Source organism: Vipera ursinii (genome assembly GCF_947247035.1).
Source record: "Vipera ursinii genome assembly, chromosome: 5".
In the NCBI taxonomy this organism is placed as follows: domain Eukaryota; kingdom Metazoa; phylum Chordata; class Lepidosauria; order Squamata; family Viperidae; genus Vipera; species Vipera ursinii.
Window position 1 is genome coordinate 82,611,070 of NC_139518.1, and position 22,038 is coordinate 82,633,107.

The 22,038-nt window shown below is 42.3% G+C and overlaps 1 protein-coding gene across 1 annotated transcript in view; it reads right to left on the reverse strand.

Moving 5' to 3' along the window:
* SGPL1 (sphingosine-1-phosphate lyase 1) overlaps positions 1-21,335 on the reverse strand; it is a 64,995-nt gene extending 43,660 nt beyond the window's left edge. Inside the window, exons 1-2 of the mRNA XM_083364787.1 lie at positions 21,182-21,335; positions 2,008-2,173 (exon numbers count right to left, since the gene is read on the reverse strand). Coding sequence (XP_083220913.1) covers positions 2,008-2,173; positions 21,182-21,184 — 169 coding nt within the window. The 5' untranslated portion in view covers positions 21,185-21,335. The remainder of the gene's footprint in view (positions 1-2,007; positions 2,174-21,181) is intronic.
* Between the last annotated feature and the right edge of the window lie 703 nt (positions 21,336-22,038).

Genomic DNA, 22,038 nt, shown 5'->3' on the forward strand with positions numbered 1-22,038 from the left:
AGAAAACCAGACTGACAAGTATATTTTAGTCCCATTTTTTCACTACGTTCTTTAACCTTTATTACAAATGTTGCAGACCCATTGCATTTTCAGCTATAAGAGTTGGGTCATTAGCATAGCTTATTGGTATTTATTCTTCTAATTTGAAAACCACATTCATCTTCTTCCAATCCGGTTTTCCTTAATATATATTCAACATATGAGCTGAATAAGTAAGGAGAGAGTATACAGGCGTGTCTCACTCTTTTTATGTGTGTGTCTGTCTCATGAGGACAATGAGATGAACTTGGATTCCCACTTTTCTAAGCACATTTTACAGCTTGACGTGACTGACCCATTTGAAGGTCTTTCTATAATCACTGAAGCATATAGTGACTTATTTTTGGTATTCTTTAGCTTTCTCAATTATCTAGCATGCATCAGAAACAAAGTTCTCATGTTCCCCAGCCTTTTCTAAAGCTAGCTTGAACAACTGGTATCTCTTTTTTCATGTATGTTGGATGATTTCGAAGTATCATTTTGCCAGAATATTGAATGGTTGTTTGCATACTCTGTTAACTGTATGTGTGTGTGTGTGTGTGTGTATTTGAATGTCAATTAAAGTTTCCCGATCTCTTGGCTCCTGTATCAGTCCCTAGATTTGTTGGCACAGCTTGTTCAAAAACCTTGATTGATTCCAAGTGATCTTTGTCTGTACATACTTGAAGTTGACCTTTAGCATGCCAACTTGGGGTTGGAACCTCCTGAGTTCAGAGATTTATTTATTTTTTGAAAGACCGTCCTTGATTTTCCATATCTGTTTCTACGCTCAGTGTCTCTACAGATGTTGTAATACAGCTTCTTGCCTTTTCTAATAGCGCTCTGAAACTGTTAAGTTTCTTCCGAAGAATGTTGTCTTCCTGTGCTTTAGCTTCTTTTCACTTCTTGACAATCTTCATAGTTTGGTGTGACATCCAGTTTGTTCTCTTCTGTTTCTTCATCTCTGGCAGCCTCTTTCAAAATTCATCCTTAAGCATTTCATTTAAGTTCATTCAACAGTTACTATCCTTCTCTACCAACGAGGTTCAGGACTTCAAAGCAATTCCTGATGTTCTCCTTGAAAATGATGGGTACATGTTCAACATTATATTGCGGAAACTGACTTGTTCTTCTTTTAGCCTAACTTGCACCTTGCACATGAACGTTTTTTTATCTTTCCCACAATCAACACCTGGCCATGTTATTGATGCTGTAATTGAGCTCCTCCACCTAATTTTAGCAGTAATATAGTCAACACATAAATATTTATGCACCTAAAATAATACTGTTTAAATATAGCAAAACAGGCAGATATTTAATATTTTAAAGTTATGTCAAATATAAAAGGGAATGAAGACAGCTAATTTCTTGCACTGAATAATACAATATGTATCCCATCCTTATGCACACTGTTGATGTTAAAGTATATTTAATCAGCACATTGCCTTAACGTAATTTTTTTAAAATCTACGTCAATCATTGAAGATACTCAATAAGAAAACTCATCTGAATGTCTGGCTCATGGCTTTTTCTTGTTTCTCCAGAGTGATTGCAAAGAAAAGTTATAACCAGTGGAAACAAGACTTACTAAGAAGTAAGTAAGACTTACTTACTAAGAGCAAGTATATTAAATTAATTAAATTAATCATTTAAAATGTTTGATGGAAATTTAAGTCTCGTTTTCTTTCTACAGCTTAATTTATCTGCTGCAATACTTTCTAATTATCTGTTTACAACAAGGGGTAGCAACATTGTTTGTAACCAGTCTGATCACACTTCAATAAAATATGGCATGTATATGAATATGAACATATGCCCTTGTGTTCCTCTCTTGCTATTTCATATCTTTTAATTCTGGGATTAGATTGCAATCAAAGAATTACTGGGGTGGAGAAACTATGCATGAAGATTAAAAATAGTACACTATTACGATACTCAAAAGCATTGTGCAGTGTTAGATTTCTCACATGAAGTAGATGTGACCCTTACTTTCTGACTGGAAAAGAAACATGTATATCTTCATAATCAGCAGGGTAGCAGCCATTGTTGATGCGATGATTTGCCAGGATTCCATCCCAGAGCATTTTTCATTCACCACATTTCTTGTTTGGTTTACATATTCCAAGAAGATATGATGGTATAGAGTAAGAGTATCCTGGAGAACAGACAAGCCACAAAACAGAATGAGACCAAATGTCAATGAATAAACTTACTTTTTGGGGGCAATCTTTTTATCTGACTTCCCTAGACAGGGAAGTCAGCACAAAAGCAGAAGGTGATCGGGTAAGAGTACCAATTTATCCCAGACAAAAGGTACTTCAAACAAATGAAGCTCACATGGTGATTATGTTGGGGAGTTTCTGAGGAATGTAAATATCTTAAATACTTTGGTCCCAAACTACTAACTAAAACTTGTGTGGAGTCAGAATTGCAACGAAAGCCTGCAAAGCTTTTAGAATCTTTGTATCACATCCCTTTGGAAGAACTTTCATAATGGAAAAATATGTCTTCTTTTGCCTTCTATAAAACAAGGCCTTTAAGTTAAACTTAACTTGACAAAATCAGTTCAGCCCTCTGGTTTCAAAAATACAATTTATTGTTCAAAACCCAATCTTGAGAGTAAACACTCCTTCTACTTCCCTTCTTTTAACCTAATTTTCTCTTATTCTATCGATAAGAAGCCCACATGACTTTGTCAAAGGTTTCTAATGTCACCTAGTCAAAACTCAAAGCAGGTTTGCAGGTCTGGCTTAGGTATTACAATATTGTTAGCATTAGCAACTAACCAGGTATCTTATGCACATCGGCCCGAAGGCTTGTCTTCAATAACTCTTTCTTGCCAAGTTGCTTCCTGAAGGACACAATGGCACTTAAACAATCCTCATGACAAATGGACATTAACGGGTCTGTCCTCCTTCATGCACTGGTCAGGCTCTCTAAAGTCCTTGTCCATCAAATATAATGGAGGGGGAATGGAACTCTTAGCTAAAGAATCCTCAAGGAAATACCTTAATACAAACCTCCGGTTTGCAGACACTGGAAGGCAAGGTCCATCTTCCACGTCTGATTTCGCACTGCTGGGGGACCCTGGAAAGGGTCGAAAGTCACCCTGTAGGGGCAACCAGCAAGGAGGGGATCCCCACTTGATCGTGGTAGGGCGGTAGCCCTTCCACTCAATCCAGGGCAGCCCTCCAAATTGGTGGATGAAAGACCGGCCAAAGAAATTTGGCTGCAGACAGCCAAAGTCAAACTTACTACCAGGCACCTATAAAGCAACGCAGATGAGACTGGGTGAGATCTGAACCTGTCTTCAATCCTATTTTTTCCACCTGTATAAGCTGCCCAAAGTATAAAAATCTTGGACTTAAAAAAAAAAATCCTAATTGGTATGAGCGACATCTTGTGGCTAAACCTGATACTACAACCTGTTATTGCCTAAAAAGAGACTTGGCTTGAAGCCAAGACTTTTGCACCTTGGCAGATATCAGCTGTGAGAAGCCCAGCTGTGTTTTATACTCAATGACAAAACCATTTTTATTCTCTAATTGTAAAGCTTTTAATTTAATATACTACTTTCCAAGACTGGATCTTGGGCCTGCCATCATCAACGGAGTACATTTAGAGCAAAAGCCCGTTTGAATTTATTGCTCAAACTAAAGAACCATAGTTACCCAGGGTCCCTAGCTCCATTACTCAAGGTTTATAAGGCTAAGGTTACGACAATGCTCTTGTATGGAGCAGAAATTTGGGGTCTTTACTCAACCACAGTTTTAGAACAAACACAGTCCCAGCATTTGAGATGTATTTTGGGTGTAGATCCAAGAACATCTGCTGCAGCAGTTAGAGCTGAATTGGGAATTCATACAATTCATGCATTATCTAAAATTAGAGCTTATAACTACTGGTGCAAAGTTAATGAAATGGAGACTGATAAGACTCCCCAAATTATGCCTACTAGAGCAAATAAAACTACAATCACAAATTTCCTGGATCACCAAACTAACAAATTATGTAAGAAGCTGTGGCCTTCCTGTCTCTTGCATAACAGGAGAACAATCTAAAAAAAGAGTTGCCCAAAGAATTAAGGATATAGAAGCACAAGCTGATATAGCTATCCTTAGTAAGGTGGGTAACTTGAAATGGCTGAGTAAATACAAATGTACTTTTCAAGTGGACAGTTATTTCAAGTTACAACTCCCAAAACATCTTAGGGAGATATTTACGAGAGTGAGATTTGAACAGCTTGACACAATGGTCAGATATGGGAGATTTCATGCTATACCGTACAATGAGCGTCTCTGCATTTGCGGAGCGGCAGAGGTAGAGGACCTGGCTCACATCCTATTTGACTGTTGTCTGTATAAGAGGGTGAGAGACAGGTATCTTGGTCTATATACCAAACAAATGACCCATTGGGATCCCCATATCAAAATAACTTACCTTATGTCCAGTCAGAACTTGAAAATAACATTTAACGTAGCACAGTATTTAAACAAAATGATCCAGTTAAGATCTGCATATGTGGGACTGATTGGGGTAGATTGCAAGGGCGACTCCGAAATACAATGTTATCATATTTTATCTATATCTTAAATTATTGTACATTATTACAATTTCATTTTAGATTGTATTTTATTACTATTTCATCTTAACTTGTATTTTATTTTAATTCCATTTTAAATTGTATTTTATCAAATTCCATTTTAAATTGTATTTTATCAAATTCCATTTTGGATTGCTTTTATCAAGTTTTGGTGACAGTTTGTTGCTGGAACTTTGCACTTTGATATGGCCCAAGGACTAATCAATAAAGTTGTTGTTGTTGGAATATACTACTAAGAGAACATAGATGAAGATCAGGAACAGATTGTCTTTATGTTGAAAGCAATTTATGAAACTATCCTTACAGCTACTGATGAAATAAGAAGCTACAGAAAAGAACAAGATGTCAGCCTAGATATAGGAACCCAAACTTTGATTATAACTAAAGAATCAACTACACAGAATATAATAGAAGTGGAACAATTAAATAGTATGATAAAAGATTCAACTGATCAACAAACACAGTCAATGGAAAACCCAGAAAAGGGACTGTCAACATGGAAAAAGGAAAAGTCTTTCTATATAAACCAGAAGAAATCTGAGGATCAAGAAGAAGAACAGATCGAAGGGAAGATAAACATTTCAGGACAACCATGCCGAGATGGAAAAATAGCGACGATTTGTTAGCCGTTCAAAAAAAAAGGCGACCGGATGGCCTTTTTTATTTCAAACAATATATATAATAACAGAGGGAGATCTATTTGATGACTAAAAAGCACGGATATGGAAGGCGAGTTGGCAAAGAAAGAAAGCTAGAATAAGGCTGAGGAAAATTGAGTTTTTGACTTATTACTTAGAATTAAAATACAATATACTCAGATAAGATGCATACACTGAATACTAGATTTTGTTATGAGGTGAGATAAAGAAAACTTTGGTCATTTAAAACTTGGAAGTATAAATATTAAGTTAAATTTGAATACTAATTTGTTTATAAAAGTTGAATGTAAAAGTAATTAAGATATATATAAACTAAAAATCTATTGATAAATGTAAAAACATGTTTTTACTTAGTTGTTATAATAAAAACTGTACTAGCTTAAATATGAGATAGTAGACATTAAGAGAAAGAGAGAGGAGGTATTTAATCTTGAAACGAGAAATTTTGGTTACTAAATCTAAGACATTTGAAAATTAATAGAAAATAAGAATGTTATACTGTATTATTAATTAGTTGATGTAAGATGGTGAGTAACAGAATATATCTAAACAGATAAGACGTGTATCCTGAACATTAGATTTTTTGATGAATTGTGATAAAGGGAATTTTGGTTATTTAAAACATGGAAATTATAAATATTAAATGTTAAATCTGAATATTAACGGGAAACTAAAAATTGGGAAAAACTAATTGTCTAGAAAGACTGAATGTTAAAATAACTAGGATATGTATAAGCTTAAAATTATTGATAAATGTAAGGGGAAAAGAGAGGGAATATTTAACGTTGTAGTTTGAGGCTTGTACTAAAGATACTTGTATGTTGTTGAATTATCGATTAACACAGCTGCCACATTGCTTTTTAAATACTTAAATGTAAAATTAGAAAATCAATAAAACTTTAAAAAAAAGAAATACCTTAATACAGTGTTTTTCAACCTTAGCAACTTTAAAACATGAAGACATTAACTCCCAGAATTCTCCTGCCAGCATATTGGAACATACTAGTTGTGGTGGCACACTGGTTAGAATGCAGTATTGCAGGCTAATTCTGCCCATGGCAAGGCATTGGATCCTGACCAGCTCAGGGTTGACTCAGCCTTCCATCCTTCCGAAATCGGTAAAAGATCGTTGGGGCCAATATACTGACATTGTAAACCACTTAGAGAGTGCTATACAGTACTATGAAGCTGTATATAAGTCTGTGCTATTTTATAATATCTGCCTTCGTCTATTTCTATTGCTATTACTATACTGAATTCTGGGAGTTGCAGTCCACAGATCTTAAAAGTTGCTAAGATTGAGAAACCCTGCTTTAATAAATAGGAGTATAAAATCCAAAGCAGCTCACTGAAGCATCCAAAAATAGATTTATTTATCAGAGTGCCCTCTCTTCAAGGCAAAAGGTACAATAAAACTATCATAGAGACAAGCAAAAGTTGTACCATTCAGCTAAAGATGAATTTAAAAGTGACAATATATTTAAAAGTAATGTCTTCTTCAAGTTTAACTTACTTTCTGATAACTTCAAGGATACCATATATCCATCCCTGTAATTTTCCTGACAATATGAAAGTGGTTTAACATGTCTTTGTGAAGAAAGTATTTGGTATGAGGGAACAAAACAATCTTGGATTAGAGTGGAAACAAATGGGAGATAGTATCAGCTCTCTTGAAAAGGGCTTCAACTGGGGTGTTGCTACTTAAAAAGGTACCTTGGCCATATGATTGTCAAGTAGAGGTACATTCACTATAAAGCAATTCCTTGCATTAGTTCTCCTTGAAAAGCTGGTTTGAAAGCATTTCAGATCCTTGAATAATTCATCAGACCTGCAAACAAGCTTTGAAAGCATCGGAGGACATTAAATTGTCAATTTTATTATGTTCCTGATTTAAGTGCTACCTGGCACAAGCATCTGGAAAATACTAAATGCACTACAACTTTCTTCAACTGGGTACTTTCCAAACATGTAGAAGTACAAAGTGCATTATTGTAAGCCAACTTGGGTGAAAATGATTAAATACTGAGCCTCAACAGATTTGAAAGACAGATAGCTGGAGACAGCTAGAAATACTCTTTTTGTGAGAATATAAATAGGCTATCAAAAAGTGTAGTCTATCACCAAAATGAACATTAATCCCCACTAAAAAGCCTTAATGTTCTTAGCAGAACGTTACTGCATCATCCCTTCAACTTTTTTACATTTAAATCTGTATAAGAATGAACTTTTCTCATGGAAATATGCTTCCAGTTTTCATAAATGCTTTAAACAATGATTTCAATCTAGATAACACTGATATGCAATGCAAGATGTTTTGCAACAATTTAGTTTCTGACTTATTATCATTATACTTTGCAAGCAAAATGAAATCAATACTTTACTGCAAGAACTGTGCTAATGAAAATTATTTTCAAGATCATTTTAAGAACATCATGAGCTGCAATGAAAGCAGATCTATAATTTCCTATTTCCATAGCCTTCTATGATTACACATATCGGGATAATTATTTAAAGCAGAGGTCCCTAACCTTTTGGGCAGCAAAGACCAGTACCATAGAGAAAGATTTTTCCACGGGCCAGAAGGGGTATGGTTTTGAATACTGCCTGCATCCCAAGGATGGAGCTTTCCTTGTTTGTGCTGCCCGGTTGCTGGCATGCTGCGGAGCAGTGCCAGTCCACGGACCGGGGGTTGGGGACCTCTGATTTAAAGGCTAACCAGCTGATGTAATATAAGGTGGATGATGCAATGATAGGAATGACTCAGCAGGGTCTCTGTGTCTCTTTAAAAGCAAGCAGGGTCTGTATCTCTTTAGGAGCCTGAGTATAAAAGGGAAGTGTCAACGCTGCTAACATCGAATGTTATTGCTTGACAAGAGATGAAGTAGACATTTCATATGTTAAACTTGTGTATTGCTTTAAAAGTTTTGGTTTAAGGTTGGGAGGGGGGATGACTAGGACTGCACCTTCAAGGCCATCTGTCTAACTAAAGAAGATAAGGCCTTGGTGGGTTTTCTAATGGAAGAGAAACTAATTCTTTAAATTAATTGGAGAATATGATTAATGACAAAATTAGAAAGGTAGAGAATTGTGTTTTAATATATTGTGCAAGGGGCAGAAATTTCAGATTCCAGCTTACTTCAAGCAAGCATTTGCCAGTGTATTAGGCCAATAAAGGACTTTTAAGGTAAACAATGCCTGAGTCACTTGAAAAGCCCATACGTCGGAAACTTGACAGGAAGACTTTTGCTGGAGTGTCTCTCTCTCATCCATTTCCTGCTGTAACTGCTGTGTATTGGAGTTTGCTGTATTACCACATATATACATACATACATACATACACACACACAGAGTTACAGATAGTGTTTGATAAACCACCACTTAATACAAACCACTGTTTACTATATTTACTCCTAGGTTATCGCAGCGCAGTAAGACTGTGCATGCTCTGATAACACATTATTTCCCGAGTTTTGTCAATGAGGTCTATTTTATCCAGCTCTCGGGAAAACTTTACTCCAGCAACATACATTCGTGTTTGTGCATTCTACTATTCAAACCTGTTCTTCAACTTCTAGCTGACTTAAACTCATTTTAGAGCAGGTCTTGCTGGGTGTGGTATTTTGCTTTAATTGGGATCTGCACACGAAAATGCATAAACAACTTTTTCCAAACACATGCTCTTCAAATGCGTTGAACGAGGATTTGCATCAGTTCCACAACATCAGCAGTTGAGAATGATAGGAACTGTAATACAATCCATCTACAAGGAATCAAGATTAAGCTGGCTGTCCAGAGTTCTACTCCATGCAGATTCAAGGTTAATCCCTCTATTATGGAAATTCCATGTCAGCTATTAATTTTAAACCTAAGGACTAGGCGTGTTTAACTTTGGCAACTTTAAGATTTTGGTCTTCAACTTCCCCAGCCAGCAATTAAATTAGATGAGACAGTGGACAACTATTTCTGATTAGGGATAGGACTATTAATGTCAGTATTTATACTTACATTAACAAACGAGCCTTCATTCAATTTTGTTTTACTGATGTAGTGTTATCCATAGTATAATAATTCTAATATAAACTTGTACGCCATCTGATTCTCAACAACTTTGAAATTCCATTTAGGAATTTGTTTCGTTGAATTGTTTAAGGGCTATATCCGGAACTTCTACTACCAACCTGGCTATCCCCTGGCTTGCCCCAAGCCATTCATTTTCTTGCCTTTCAAAGTTTGGCTTTGTGTATAATTATATTTCTTCTATATTTCTACGTTTTTCTAGCAACACCTGTAGATCTATGCGCTTTGCAGCACTAAACAAACTGCATATCTTTTATGTTCCCTAAAAGGCAATTTCAACAGAATTATCAAGAAAGTGAACCGGTAAACCTGTCTGTTTTGTGCACAGGCACCTTTTATCTAAAAAAGGCTTTTCATTTTCCTGTTAGAGAGATTCAAAGTCCCATCTGCTATTTATTAGGCTGTTCACACAGATCTAATCAATAAATCATGCTAAGGTTGTATCTTCAACCAGATTACCTAAGATAGCAAATCTCTGACTTGGACTATGGCTGCATGATTAGCCTTACGTATATTATATTGCCAAATCTTTTTACAGTTTTGCACAATATAGAACACAAACAAAAAGACAAGGATTCCACCGGCCCTGATTTAGCCTTCCAATCTATCCTCTTGAACCTTGTAACAAGCAATCATTCTAACATGACTATAGTCACCTTGAACTGGATTCTTCCTATTTACCCTTCACAGAAAGAATAAATATTATTCATTAGCGCATGTTAGAGAATCGGTCTGCCTCAGCATATAAAGAACTGAGCTATGCAATGACTTAAGAACTGCAGCTTCAAGCATCCATCGCTGCTATAGACTTAATAAGCTTGACTCATGCACCACACAAAACTCTGTTGTGCATCCTAGTCTATAGACTGAGCCATCAGAAGCTTAACAAGTTGTAACTGGTTTAACCCTAGGAATGTGATTCAAACAACTGGGAAAGCAGGTACAATAATACTCAATCAAGCTACAAGCTTCAGGAGAAATACAGGGATGGTGAGATTTTGCCTGATAGCCTATAGTAACACGTGACCAAGGACACTGCAAATATCCAATTGCAAGTGCCCAATATGGCGGGTGGCCTGGCCTTTGGAATATCCAATATGGATTGTAAATAGCCAGAGGAGGAAGTCTCCGTTCTAACTCTGAATGGTCACTAAGCGACCAGTCCTAAGCGGAGGACTGCCTGTATGAACCTAGCACATGGTTTGTCTGTACTACAAGTGATGGCTACATAAACAGGAAGAAGATGGGGTTTGAATTTTTCCCAATGTGGACACCCCCAGAGAAAGCAAAACAAAGCAAATTTCAACACAAGCACATCATCACCACAAAAATAATGCAACTTACATGCTTTATCTGCACACTGACATCATGATGGTATGTCCTTATTTTAACATCACAGCGGTTTGCAACAGATCCTTATGTTTTCCCAAATTATTATTATTATTATTATTATTATTATTATTATTATTATTATTATTATTATTATTATTATTATTATTATTATTATTATTATTATTATTTTGGGGACTTATATGCTGCCCTATCTTCCGAAGGATTCAGGGCAGCTAACAACAATAAAAATACAATAATACAAAAGTTAAAAAAAAAAGAATTAAACTAGCAGCCCCAATAATAAGTTAAAAACATTTTAAAAATCCCTGTCAATCCAGGTCAGCCTGATGGAAAAGGAATGTTTTAAGGCCGCGGCGAAAGGACCGAGATCCGGGGCCATCCGGAGCTCAAGGGGAAGTTGGTTCCACAGGGCTGGCGCTCCCACAGAGAAGGCCCTCCCCCTGGGGGTCACCAGCCGACATTGTCTAGCCCAGGGGTCAGCAACCTGAAACAGTGAAAAAGCCACTTGGAACCGGTTCCCTCACAAAAGGAAAAACTGGGAGCTGCAAAAAATGTGTGCGCATGCACGTACATGCGCACATGCGCAGAACAGGGTTTGACTGAAGAGTGGAGCCAAGGCGAGATATGCACCTACCCTGCATATTTGAATTTTGGTTGAACTTTTTTAGTCCCACCTTTTTTTTGGGGGGGGGGACTGCACATGGCAGAGGACTGGGAGCCGCAGGAGACGGCCGAAAGAGCCACATGCAGCTCCGGAGCCGCGGGTTGCAGACCTGTGGTCTAGCCGATGGCACCCTGAGGAGGCCCTCCCTGTGTGAGCGCACTGGGCGATGGGAAGTCGTTCCTGGCAAATATCCCGGGCCTAGGCCATGTAGGGCTTTAAAGGTAAGTACCAACACCTTAAATCTCACCCGGAGGGCAACCAGTAACCAATGCAGCTCACGCAGGAGGGGTGTAATATGGGGGTATCGGGATGCTCCCATCACTACCCGCATGGCCGCATTCTGCACCAGCTGGAGCCTCCGGGTGGTCTTCAAGGGCAGCCCCATGTAGAGAGCATTGCAGTAATCTATACGGGAGGTAACGAGTGCGTGAGTGACCGTACGTAGGGCATCTCGGTCCAGATAGGGGCGCAACTGGCACACCAGGCGAACCTGGGCAAATGCCCCCCTGGCCACAACTCCTATATGATCTTCAAAACTGAGTCGTGTATCCAGGAGGACGCCTATGTTTCGCGCCCTATCAATGGGAGGTAACACCTCTCCTCCCAAAACCAAAGATGGAACCTCTTGGACTAAACGAGATGCCGGTACGTAAAGCCACTCAGTCTTGGCCGGGTTGAGCTGGAGCCTGTTCTTCCCCATCCAGATCCGTACCGCTTCCAGGCAACGGGACATCATGTCGAGGGCATCACTGGGTTGGTTCGGGGTGGAGATGAAAAGCTGGGTATCATCAGCATATTGATGATACCTCACCCCGAAACCACGGATGATCTCACTCAGTGGCTTTATGTAGATGTTGAACAGGAGGGGAGAGAGGACCAACCCCTGGGGCACCCCACAACTAAGGGGCCTCGGGGTTGACCTCTGCCCTCCTGCCAACACCGTCTGCAAACGGCCCGAGAGGTAGGAGGAGAACCACTGTAAAACGGTGCCTCCCACTCCCAACCCCTCAAGATGTCGCAGCAAGATACCATGGTCGATGGTATCAAAAGCCGCTGACAGATCTAATAGGACCAGGATAGAGGAATAAACCCTATCTCGGGCCTGCCAGAGATCATCCACCAGCATGACCAATGCCGTCTCTGTGCTGTACCCGGGCCTGAAACCCGATTGGTACGGGTCCAGATACTCAGTTTCCTCCAGGACCAAAGGGAGCTGCCGAGGCACCACGCTCTCAACAACCTTCGTAAGGAAGCGAAGGTTGGAGACAGGACGAAAGTTATTTAAAATAGCTGGATCCAAGGCAGGTTTCTTGAGGAGGGGCCTCACCATCGCCTCCTTCAAGGCGGCAGGGAAGCACCCCTCACTCAAGGAAGCATTAATAACTGCCAGGAGCCAGCCTCGTGTAACCTCCCGAGCCACATAAACCAGCCAGGAGGGACACGGGTCCAACAAACACGTGGCGGCACTTAATTTCCCCATGATCCTGTCCACTTCATCCGGAGTCACAGGATCAAACTCCTCCCAAATGTTATCGGCCAAACCCATCGCTTCCCCCCCCGTCAGACACTGCCCAGTCGGAGTCCAGACCAACCCAAATCTGAGTGATTTTATCCACCAGATACTGACTAAACTCCTCGGCCCGTCCCTGTAAGGGTCCTCCCCCGTCCCCTGATTTAAAAGGGAACGGGTCACCCTAAATATGGCGGCCGGGCGGTTGTCTGCGGATGCAATGAGGGTGGTGAAGTGAGCATGCTTCACCACCTCCATTGCCACAAGGTAAGATTTAGAAAAGGATCTTAACTGTGTTCGGTCAGACTCGGACCGACTGGACCTCCAAATGCTCTCTAGGCCCCTTTTCCAGCGCTTCATCTCCCGCAGGTCCATGGAAAACCAAGGAGCCAACCGGGATCTGCGCCGGGTCAGAGGCCGCAAACGCACAACGTGGTCAAGAGCCTCCAAAGCAGCCCATTGCCAGGCGTCAACTAAGGTCTCGACTGGGCTGTGGGAAAGAGGTAGGAATCAATCCAAGCGCCGTCTGGAACCTATCCGGGTCCATCAGGCACCTGGGGCGGAACCACCTGGTCGGTTCCGCCTCCCAGCAGCGGGGGGTGGCATGACGGAGGCCCAGCCGCAGGAGATAATGGTCTGTCCATGAAAGGGGTTGAGAGGTTGGAGTAACCCCACCCAGACCATTAAGCCACTGCCCAGAGATAAAAATAAGGTCAGGCGTGTTTCCCCCCTCATGAGTCGGACCCTGAATAATCTGGGTCAGGTCCATGGCCATCATGGAAGCCATGAACTCTTGGGCCACCCCCGATGCACCGCCCAGGGAAGGCAGGTTAAAATCCCCCAGTACCATGAGTCTGGGAAACTCAACCGCCAGCCCCGAGAGAGCGTCGAGTAGTCCGGGCAGGGCCGTTGCCACGCAGCTGGGAGAAAAGTACGTGAGCAACAAGCCCAACTGACCCCCAGGGCCCCACCTCAGGAGGAGGGACTCACATCTGCCTATCTGAGGGGCAGTGGCCTCCCGCGGACAAAGGGCCTCCTTAATAACAACTGCCACCCCCCAGCACCTACCCTGAGCCCGAGGCTGGTGAAGCACACGGAAACCTGGTGGGCGTAACTCGATCAAAGGGACTCCTCCCTCCGGGCCCAACCAAGTTTCCGTAATGCATGCCAGGTCTGCTACGTTTTATGTAAAGATAAAAACACTCTGCACATCATGTGGCTGACAGTTTATCCTCTCAGTGAGAAACTGTTAAATGTAAATTAAGTCCCATTTTAGTTTGCTTCATTCCAACATACATCTTAAATGTCTTCCTGAGCATGGCTGGCTCAGGAATTCAGGGAGTTAAGTCATAAAAGGGCCATCATTCACCACCCCTAGAAAGTCTCTGCTTGAATAGATTGAGAAAGCTGGGTCAGAGGCCGCAAACGCACAACGTGGTCAAGAGCCTCCAAAGCAGCCCATTGCCAGGCGTCAACTAAGGTCTCGACTGGGCTGTGGGAAAGAGGTAGGAATCAATCCAAGCGCCGTCTGGAACCTATCCGGGTCCATCAGGCACCTGGGGCGGAACCACCTGGTCGGTTCCGCCTCCCAGCAGCGGGGGGTGGCATGACGGAGGCCCAGCCGCAGGAGATAATGGTCTGTCCATGAAAGGGGTTGAGAGGTTGGAGTAACCCCACCCAGACCATTAAGCCACTGCCCAGAGATAAAAATAAGGTCAGGCGTGTTTCCCCCCTCATGAGTCGGACCCTGAATAATCTGGGTCAGGTCCATGGCCATCATGGAAGCCATGAACTCTTGGGCCACCCCCGATGCACCGCCCAGGGAAGGCAGGTTAAAATCCCCCAGTACCATGAGTCTGGGAAACTCAACCGCCAGCCCCGAGAGAGCGTCGAGTAGTCCGGGCAGGGCCGTTGCCACGCAGCTGGGAGAAAAGTACGTGAGCAACAAGCCCAACTGACCCCCAGGGCCCCACCTCAGGAGGAGGGACTCACATCTGCCTATCTGAGGGGCAGTGGCCTCCCGCGGACAAAGGGCCTCCTTAATAACAACTGCCACCCCCCAGCACCTACCCTGAGCCCGAGGCTGGTGAAGCACACGGAAACCTGGTGGGCGTAACTCGATCAAAGGGACTCCTCCCTCCGGGCCCAACCAAGTTTCCGTAATGCATGCCAGGTCTGCTACGTTTTATGTAAAGATAAAAACACTCTGCACATCATGTGGCTGACAGTTTATCCTCTCAGTGAGAAACTGTTAAATGTAAATTAAGTCCCATTTTAGTTTGCTTCATTCCAACATACATCTTAAATGTCTTCCTGAGCATGGCTGGCTCAGGAATTCAGGGAGTTAAGTCATAAAAGGGCCATCATTCACCACCCCTAGAAAGTCTCTGCTTGAATAGATTGAGAAAGCTGCACATTAGCCACAAATCCTGATGAGAGAGAGAGACCTTGATCAAAAGATATTCCCATTTTTTTAAATAAATCCACACAAAGTATCAATTGTGCGCACCCACAAGATGGTAAACTCTGCAAAAACAACCACTAATTAGAGAGTAGACTCAAGAGATGTTACTCATGCTCTTTTGAAGAATGTACAGTTGGGAAGAAAATGGATCCTGCATGTTTTTATGATGCGTAGTACCGATACTACACTGTGGAAAGACATCTATTGTCCTCGGTTAATGCTCTGAAGAACATGTATTCCCACTGCCATTCACATAAGGATATCACTGCAGAATTTTTTTGGAAATCTGCACTGCATACAATAATTATAAATTTAATTTCCTATTGATACATAAAATGACTTCAGTGTTAAGAGTGACTTCAATTGTAAAATGACACACGTAAGACTATTAGTATTACAGAGGGACAATACATTTTTCAATATTTTTCTTTTTATTTCTTTTCTCTTTTTATTTGAAACAGTAAACAGCACCCAAAAAATTATATCTGGCTATTTGCTCCTTCATACTTCACTACATTATCCAGATATATCCTGCCCCGTTGATAGGGCTCGCATCCCACCAGGCTCAAGGTTGACTCAGCCTTCCATCCTTCCGAGGTAGGTAAAATGAGGACCCAGATTGTTGGGGGCAATAAGCTGACTTTGTAATAATGCCGCTTGGGGTGTGTGTGAAAGCCCTAACAAGCAGGCATATACATAGAATGAAGGCTACTGCTAAGCTTGTAAGCCGCCCTGAATCTTCGGAGAAGGGCGGGATATAAATGGAATTAAAATAAAAATAAAAAAAAAACTTGGGCGTCCTCCTGGATTCATGACTCAATTTTGAAGACCATATAGGAGCCGTGACCAAGGGGGCTTTTGCCCAGGTTCGCCTGGTGCGCCAGTTGCGACCCTATCTGGACCGAGATGCCCTACGCACAGTCACTCATGCGCTCGTGACCTCCCGTTTAGACTACTGCAATGCTCTCTACATGGGGCTGCCCTTGAGGACCACTCGGAGGCTTCAGCTGGTGCAGAATGCGGCCGCGCGAGTTGTGATGGAGGTTTCCCGATACTCCCATGTAACACCTCTACTCCGCGAGCTGCATTGGCTCCCGGTTGCCCTCTGGGTGAGATTCAAGGTGCTGGTGATGACCTATAAAGCCCTAAATGGCTTGGGTCCAGGTTATCTGAGGGAACACCTGCTGCCGGCATCAAGCTCCCTTCGTCCAGTGCGCTCCCACAGGGAGGGTCTTCTCAGGGTACCGCCAGTAAGAGACTGCCGGCGGACAACACCCAGAGATAGGGCCTTCTCAGTGGGTGCGCCTGCCCTTTGGAACCAGCTGCCAGTGGAGCTTAGGACTGCCCCCGACCTCCGTTCGTTCCGCCGGGACCTGAAGACCTGGCTCTTCGAGCTCTCTGGCCCAGGCTGAGAATTTTAATTTTAATTTTAACTGGGGTTTTATTTGTTCAGGGACGGATATATTTTTTTTAATCTGTTTTTAACTTTTGTATTTTTTGTTTTAATTACCCTGAGTCTTTCGGGAAAGGGCGGTATATAAATATAATAAAATAAATAAATAAATAAATATTTTGAAAGCTTTAATTATCATTGTGCTAACAGTTTAAACTGTTTGTATTTTTAAATAAAAAAAATCAAGGAACAAGGAAAACAGGCTGTGAAGAAGATATGCAGCATCCTAGACAATCCTGAGGTCCCTGCTCAAGAATCGCTTATATGCCACAGCCTGGATAGAAGGAAGTGAACTACCAAAAATCTTTTCTGCCATCCTTACCATTCTCTGCACTGCCTTCCTGACTGAAGCAGGACTTCCAAACCAGACCGGATGCTCTTGATCGTCCCTCTATACAGAAAGTGGTAAGGACAGAGGAAGGAAGATGTACTTTTCTCACACGACGCAGAAAATGCAGACTTAATGAAAAACTGCCCCATATTGTTTATCAGCACTTTTAGAAACAAATTATCATGATGAGAAACATAATTGTGCAACTGGAAGCCAATGTTTACACAGCTAATTAGCAAAGTACATCACATTTTCTTTGAAGCAGCCTTATCCTCAACATGGCTTAGGGAAGCCTTACTGGCAAAGTAGTAGTTCAGCAAGTATCAGGAACACAGCATGATTGGGCAACACTTTTAAGTGTTTGCTGATCAACAGACTGCATTACTAAAAGAATCTCGACATTCAATGTTACATCAATTCACTTTCTTCAGCCCATTTTTGAGAACTGCTCTGCATCTTCAGTCAGTCATGGCCAGTTTCCTATACCATGGAGAAATTACTCATGTCTTCCTGTTTTGTGTACACAATCAAGTGTTCTTTCTTTCTTTCTCTTTCTTTCTCTTTCTTTCTCTATCTATCAATTAAATTTCTTTGCCACCCATCTTGCTGCAAGGCAACTCTGGGTGCATTACAACATCATCTATTCATGCCTCTTCAATCACCAAGCTTACCCTGAATGCACATGCCAATTTGGTGGGAAAGTTCAACAGACCAAGTATACACCTCAAAGCATGTATTTTAATCCATCGACATCGCACCTCATCATGGATCTCAAGGAAGTTATACATGATTTACTGATAGTTCCCCACAGAAACACTAACAAGACCTTAACCCAAATCTGTATTAAATACCTTCCTAATATATCAGCTTCTCTGCAGGAACTCAAGTTAAACTGCGCTCTCTGTATTCTACCAACACTAAGCATTTACAAGGCTTAATCGCTTAGAGCAGACATGTCAAACACAAGGCCCGGGGGCCGGATCCGGCCCACGAAGTGGTTTCATGTGGCCCACGAAGCCATCTTGGAAACAGTGAGGGAACGGCCCCCACTGCCTTGGCCCTGGCCCAGAGACCCTCCTTCTGCCAGAGACCCTCAGATCTGTCCCACTCCTGCCCAGGCCCCCATAGGCACCCTTGATGCGAACAATGTAGAGCTGGCCACGCCCACCCAGTAGGCCATACGCACTCTAGCCACACCCACCCAGTAAGCCACGCCCACCCAGGCCACACCCACCCGGCCCCTTGAGGGCAACTGCAATGCTGATGCGGCCCTCAATGAAATTGAGTTTGACACCCCTGGCTTAGAGAAAAAGCAGTGTGGCATAAAGCAGCTGTATGCAACTACTTTTCATTAGGATTTTAAAATGTTGATACAGGTAGTTGTCAACGTACAACCACATCTGAGCGCAAAATTTCTGTTCCTATGCGAGACAGTTAAATGAGTTTTGCCACATTTTACAATCTTTCTTCCCATAGTTGTTAAGTGAATCTGGCTTCCCTATTGATTTTGCTTATCAGGCCGCAAATGTGGTAACACGACATTGGGACACTGCAACTCTCATAAATATGAACCAGTTGCCAAGTGTCCAAATTTTGAACATGTGACCATGAGGATGCTGCAACGGTCATTTGAAAAACAGTCCTAAGTTGCTTTTTTTCAGCGCCATTTTAACTTCAAGTGGTCACTAAAGGAATAGTTGCACATTGAAGAGTACAGTACCTATAAGATGGGAAGAAAATCTATAAAGGAAGAAATAAGACCTTTATGAAACCAGTTTCTACAATGGTTTTCACAACACAATAGAAAAAGAAATATACGAAAAATATAGCCTCTTCTCCACAACTATTAAGTTGGTCAAACAGCTTTTTATAAAGATCACGCTCAATACCAGGTGAACAGATAATTTTTATAGGCAAATTAATATAATGGATATAATAGGTATCATTCAATATGCACTGGAAAAATCTACATCCCAATACCATTAGCCAAATCTGCCAAAGGTGCACAATTGTGTATTTGTAATTAGCACCCATTAGTTATGAAAGAACTTCTGAAACAAGAAGTCTTCTGCATTGAAAAATGTCCCATCCCATGGCCTTGGAATTTCCCCATGTTGTTCTTCTCAACTTTTCAACCAAACTTCCAGAGGAAGGAATGCCAATTACAGTACTGCAATTCCGTGCTGGCATCACATTCACCACAAGTAAACAAAAATAAATGTATTTCAAGGCTTTTTCTCCATCGCTCATTTAATGGTTTAGGGAAAGACCTGTTTCTTGTTACACAAGAGGTGAAACACGAAACAGGTAGCACCAGGCTGTTCTTCAGGCACAGCAAAAATTATATTATCTCAGGGTGGAGGAAGAACGCCTGTATAACTCCAATCTTTTTAAACACAGAAATGAGTCTGGACACATTTCCAATACTGAGATTTTAGATTATTAGTGAATTCCCCTGGGGGAACAGGACTTTGAAAGGGAGCATATACTGTTTTAAGGACATAAATACAAAAAAAAAAATACTGGTAGTCTTCGACTTATAGAGCCCAAAGTTTCTGTTGCTAAGCAAGAGAGTGAAGTGAATTTTGCTCCAATTTACGATCTTTCTTGCCACAGTTAGAGGCAGAATAAATAACAATGGGAAGCACTACATAAACCATTGACTTTGCTTGTTAAAAAAAAAGAAGAAATCCCAAAAAGTGATCACGTGACCCCGGGGACATAAAATACAAGCCGGTTGCCCAGCGCCCAAATTTTGATCAAAGTATTCGGTGGGGATGCTGTTGTAATGGTGGTAAGTGTGAAAAACGGTCACAAGTCACTTTTTCCAGTGGTGGGGATGCTGTAATGGTGGTGTGAAAAAACGGTCACAAGTCACTTTTTCCAATGATGCCGCAACTTCGAGCGGTCACTAAATGAAGTGTGGTTAAGTCGAGGACTACCTGTCAAGTCAACCGGGGAGAGTTAAGGCAAGGAGGCGGACTCTTTAATAAAGAGGGAAAAAACATTTCAGGGTAGAAGAAAAATCCTGAGCTAGCCCAGAGGGATCGCGCTGACGGTCCTCATTTCATTTCCGAAAAGCCAACAAGAAAGAAGCTTCAACTCCCGGTCGCTATTGGAACCAGGAAGAGCGACTGTTTTTGCTTTGCATCCTTTTCCCTTCCTGGGTTTGCTTTTAGAAAAAAAAAAAAACCAAAGCAAAAAGCGAGATAATAATAAAATAATAATAATAATAATAATAATAATAATAATAATAATAATAATAATAATAATAATAATAATAATAATAATAATAATTTTATTTATATACCGCCCTTCTCCCGAAGGACTCAGGTTCCTCAAGCATCCGTCCAACTGCAAACCTCCCTTGCACACCCCCACGGAGTGCAAAAAAAGGTCCCGCAGACGGCAAGCGTTGGATTTGAGGAGACCAGACGAGACACCGGCTTAGATAGAAGCCCTTAGATAGAAGCCGGTCTGGCGAGGCTGAACTCTCAAGACAAGTTGCAGAAATATACACATGTACACATGTTGTACTTTGACAAGCCTTGGTGGAGCAGTGGGCTAATGCCTCAAGTAACACCAGCTGCCTGCAATTAGTGCAGGGTTCGAGTCCCACCAGGCTCGAGGTTGACTCAGCCTTCCATCCTTCCGAGGTAGGTAAAATGAGGACCCAGATTGTTGGGGGCAATTAAGCTGACTTTGTAATAATGCCGCTTGGGGGGTGTATGAAAGCCCTAATAAGCAGGCATATACATAGAATGAAGGCTACTGCTAAGCTTGTAAGCCGCCCTGAGTCTTCGGAGAAGGGCGGGATATAAATGGGATTTATTTATTTTTATTTTTAATTCCATTTATATCCCGCCCTTCTCCGAAGACTCAGGGCGGCTTACAAGCTTAGCAGTAAAAATAAAAAAATAAAATAAAAATAAATAAATATAAATAGGGGCGCGGGCTTGCAAGAAGCCGGCGCTGCACAGAGAAGTGCAAACTCGAGATCAAAGTCTGGGGGAGCGGAGGGAGGTGGAGGGGAAAAGAGAAGGACTCACCATGGCAACCCCAGAGCCTCCCCCCCTCCGCGGCGTGGCCTGCGATCGACGGCGGCTCTCGTCCAAGTCGTTTCTTGCCTTGCCTCGCCTTGCCTGCTTCTCACCTCCGCGCAGGATGGAACTGACCGGCCCTGGGCTGGAGGTTAAAAAAAAAAAAAAAAAAAAGTCGCCCCGTGCACGGCTCCGCCCCCTCTTCGGCCTCGCGCGCGACTTAGACGAGGAGAGGGCGGGGCCGCGCGGCTCCCTCAATCAAGCACTGCTGAGATTGCCAATCGCGGCCGGCCCGGAAACAGACGCGCAGGCGCACTCCCCAAAGCCTCCCCTCCTCCTCCTCCTCCTCCTCCCCCCCACCCCCGCCCTCATCCCGGGCTCGCGCCGAGGTTGGGCCTGTCGGCGCCCTCTGCTGGGCGCCTGGCGGTCGACGCTGTTCAGCCGCGCGGCGGGAACGCCGAGGCGAGGCTCTCTGTCTGCGCGGGGTCCGAGAGGTTTTTTTTCTGCGCGCCTGAGAGACTTGCGGGGGGTTGGGAAACGGGAGAAGCGTCCCGTTGCAAAGGAAGCAGGAATCGGGTAGGTGGTTCTGCCGTATGTGTGTGAAGCTTGGGTTGAAATTACCCGTGATTTCCTTAAAACCCCTTCCGGACGCATCTAGTGCAGGGGTAGGCAACCTCAGCTCTTTTAGGACTCATGGACTTCAACTCCCAGAATTCCTGAGTCAGCATAGCTGACTCAGGAATTCTGGGAGTTGAAGTCCATGAGTCCTAAAAGAGCTGAGGTTGCCTACCCCTGGATCTAGTGCCTGGATCTCTAACTGATAACAGTTTTCTTTTCTCTTTTTTTTATAGGTTATTTTTTTTCCC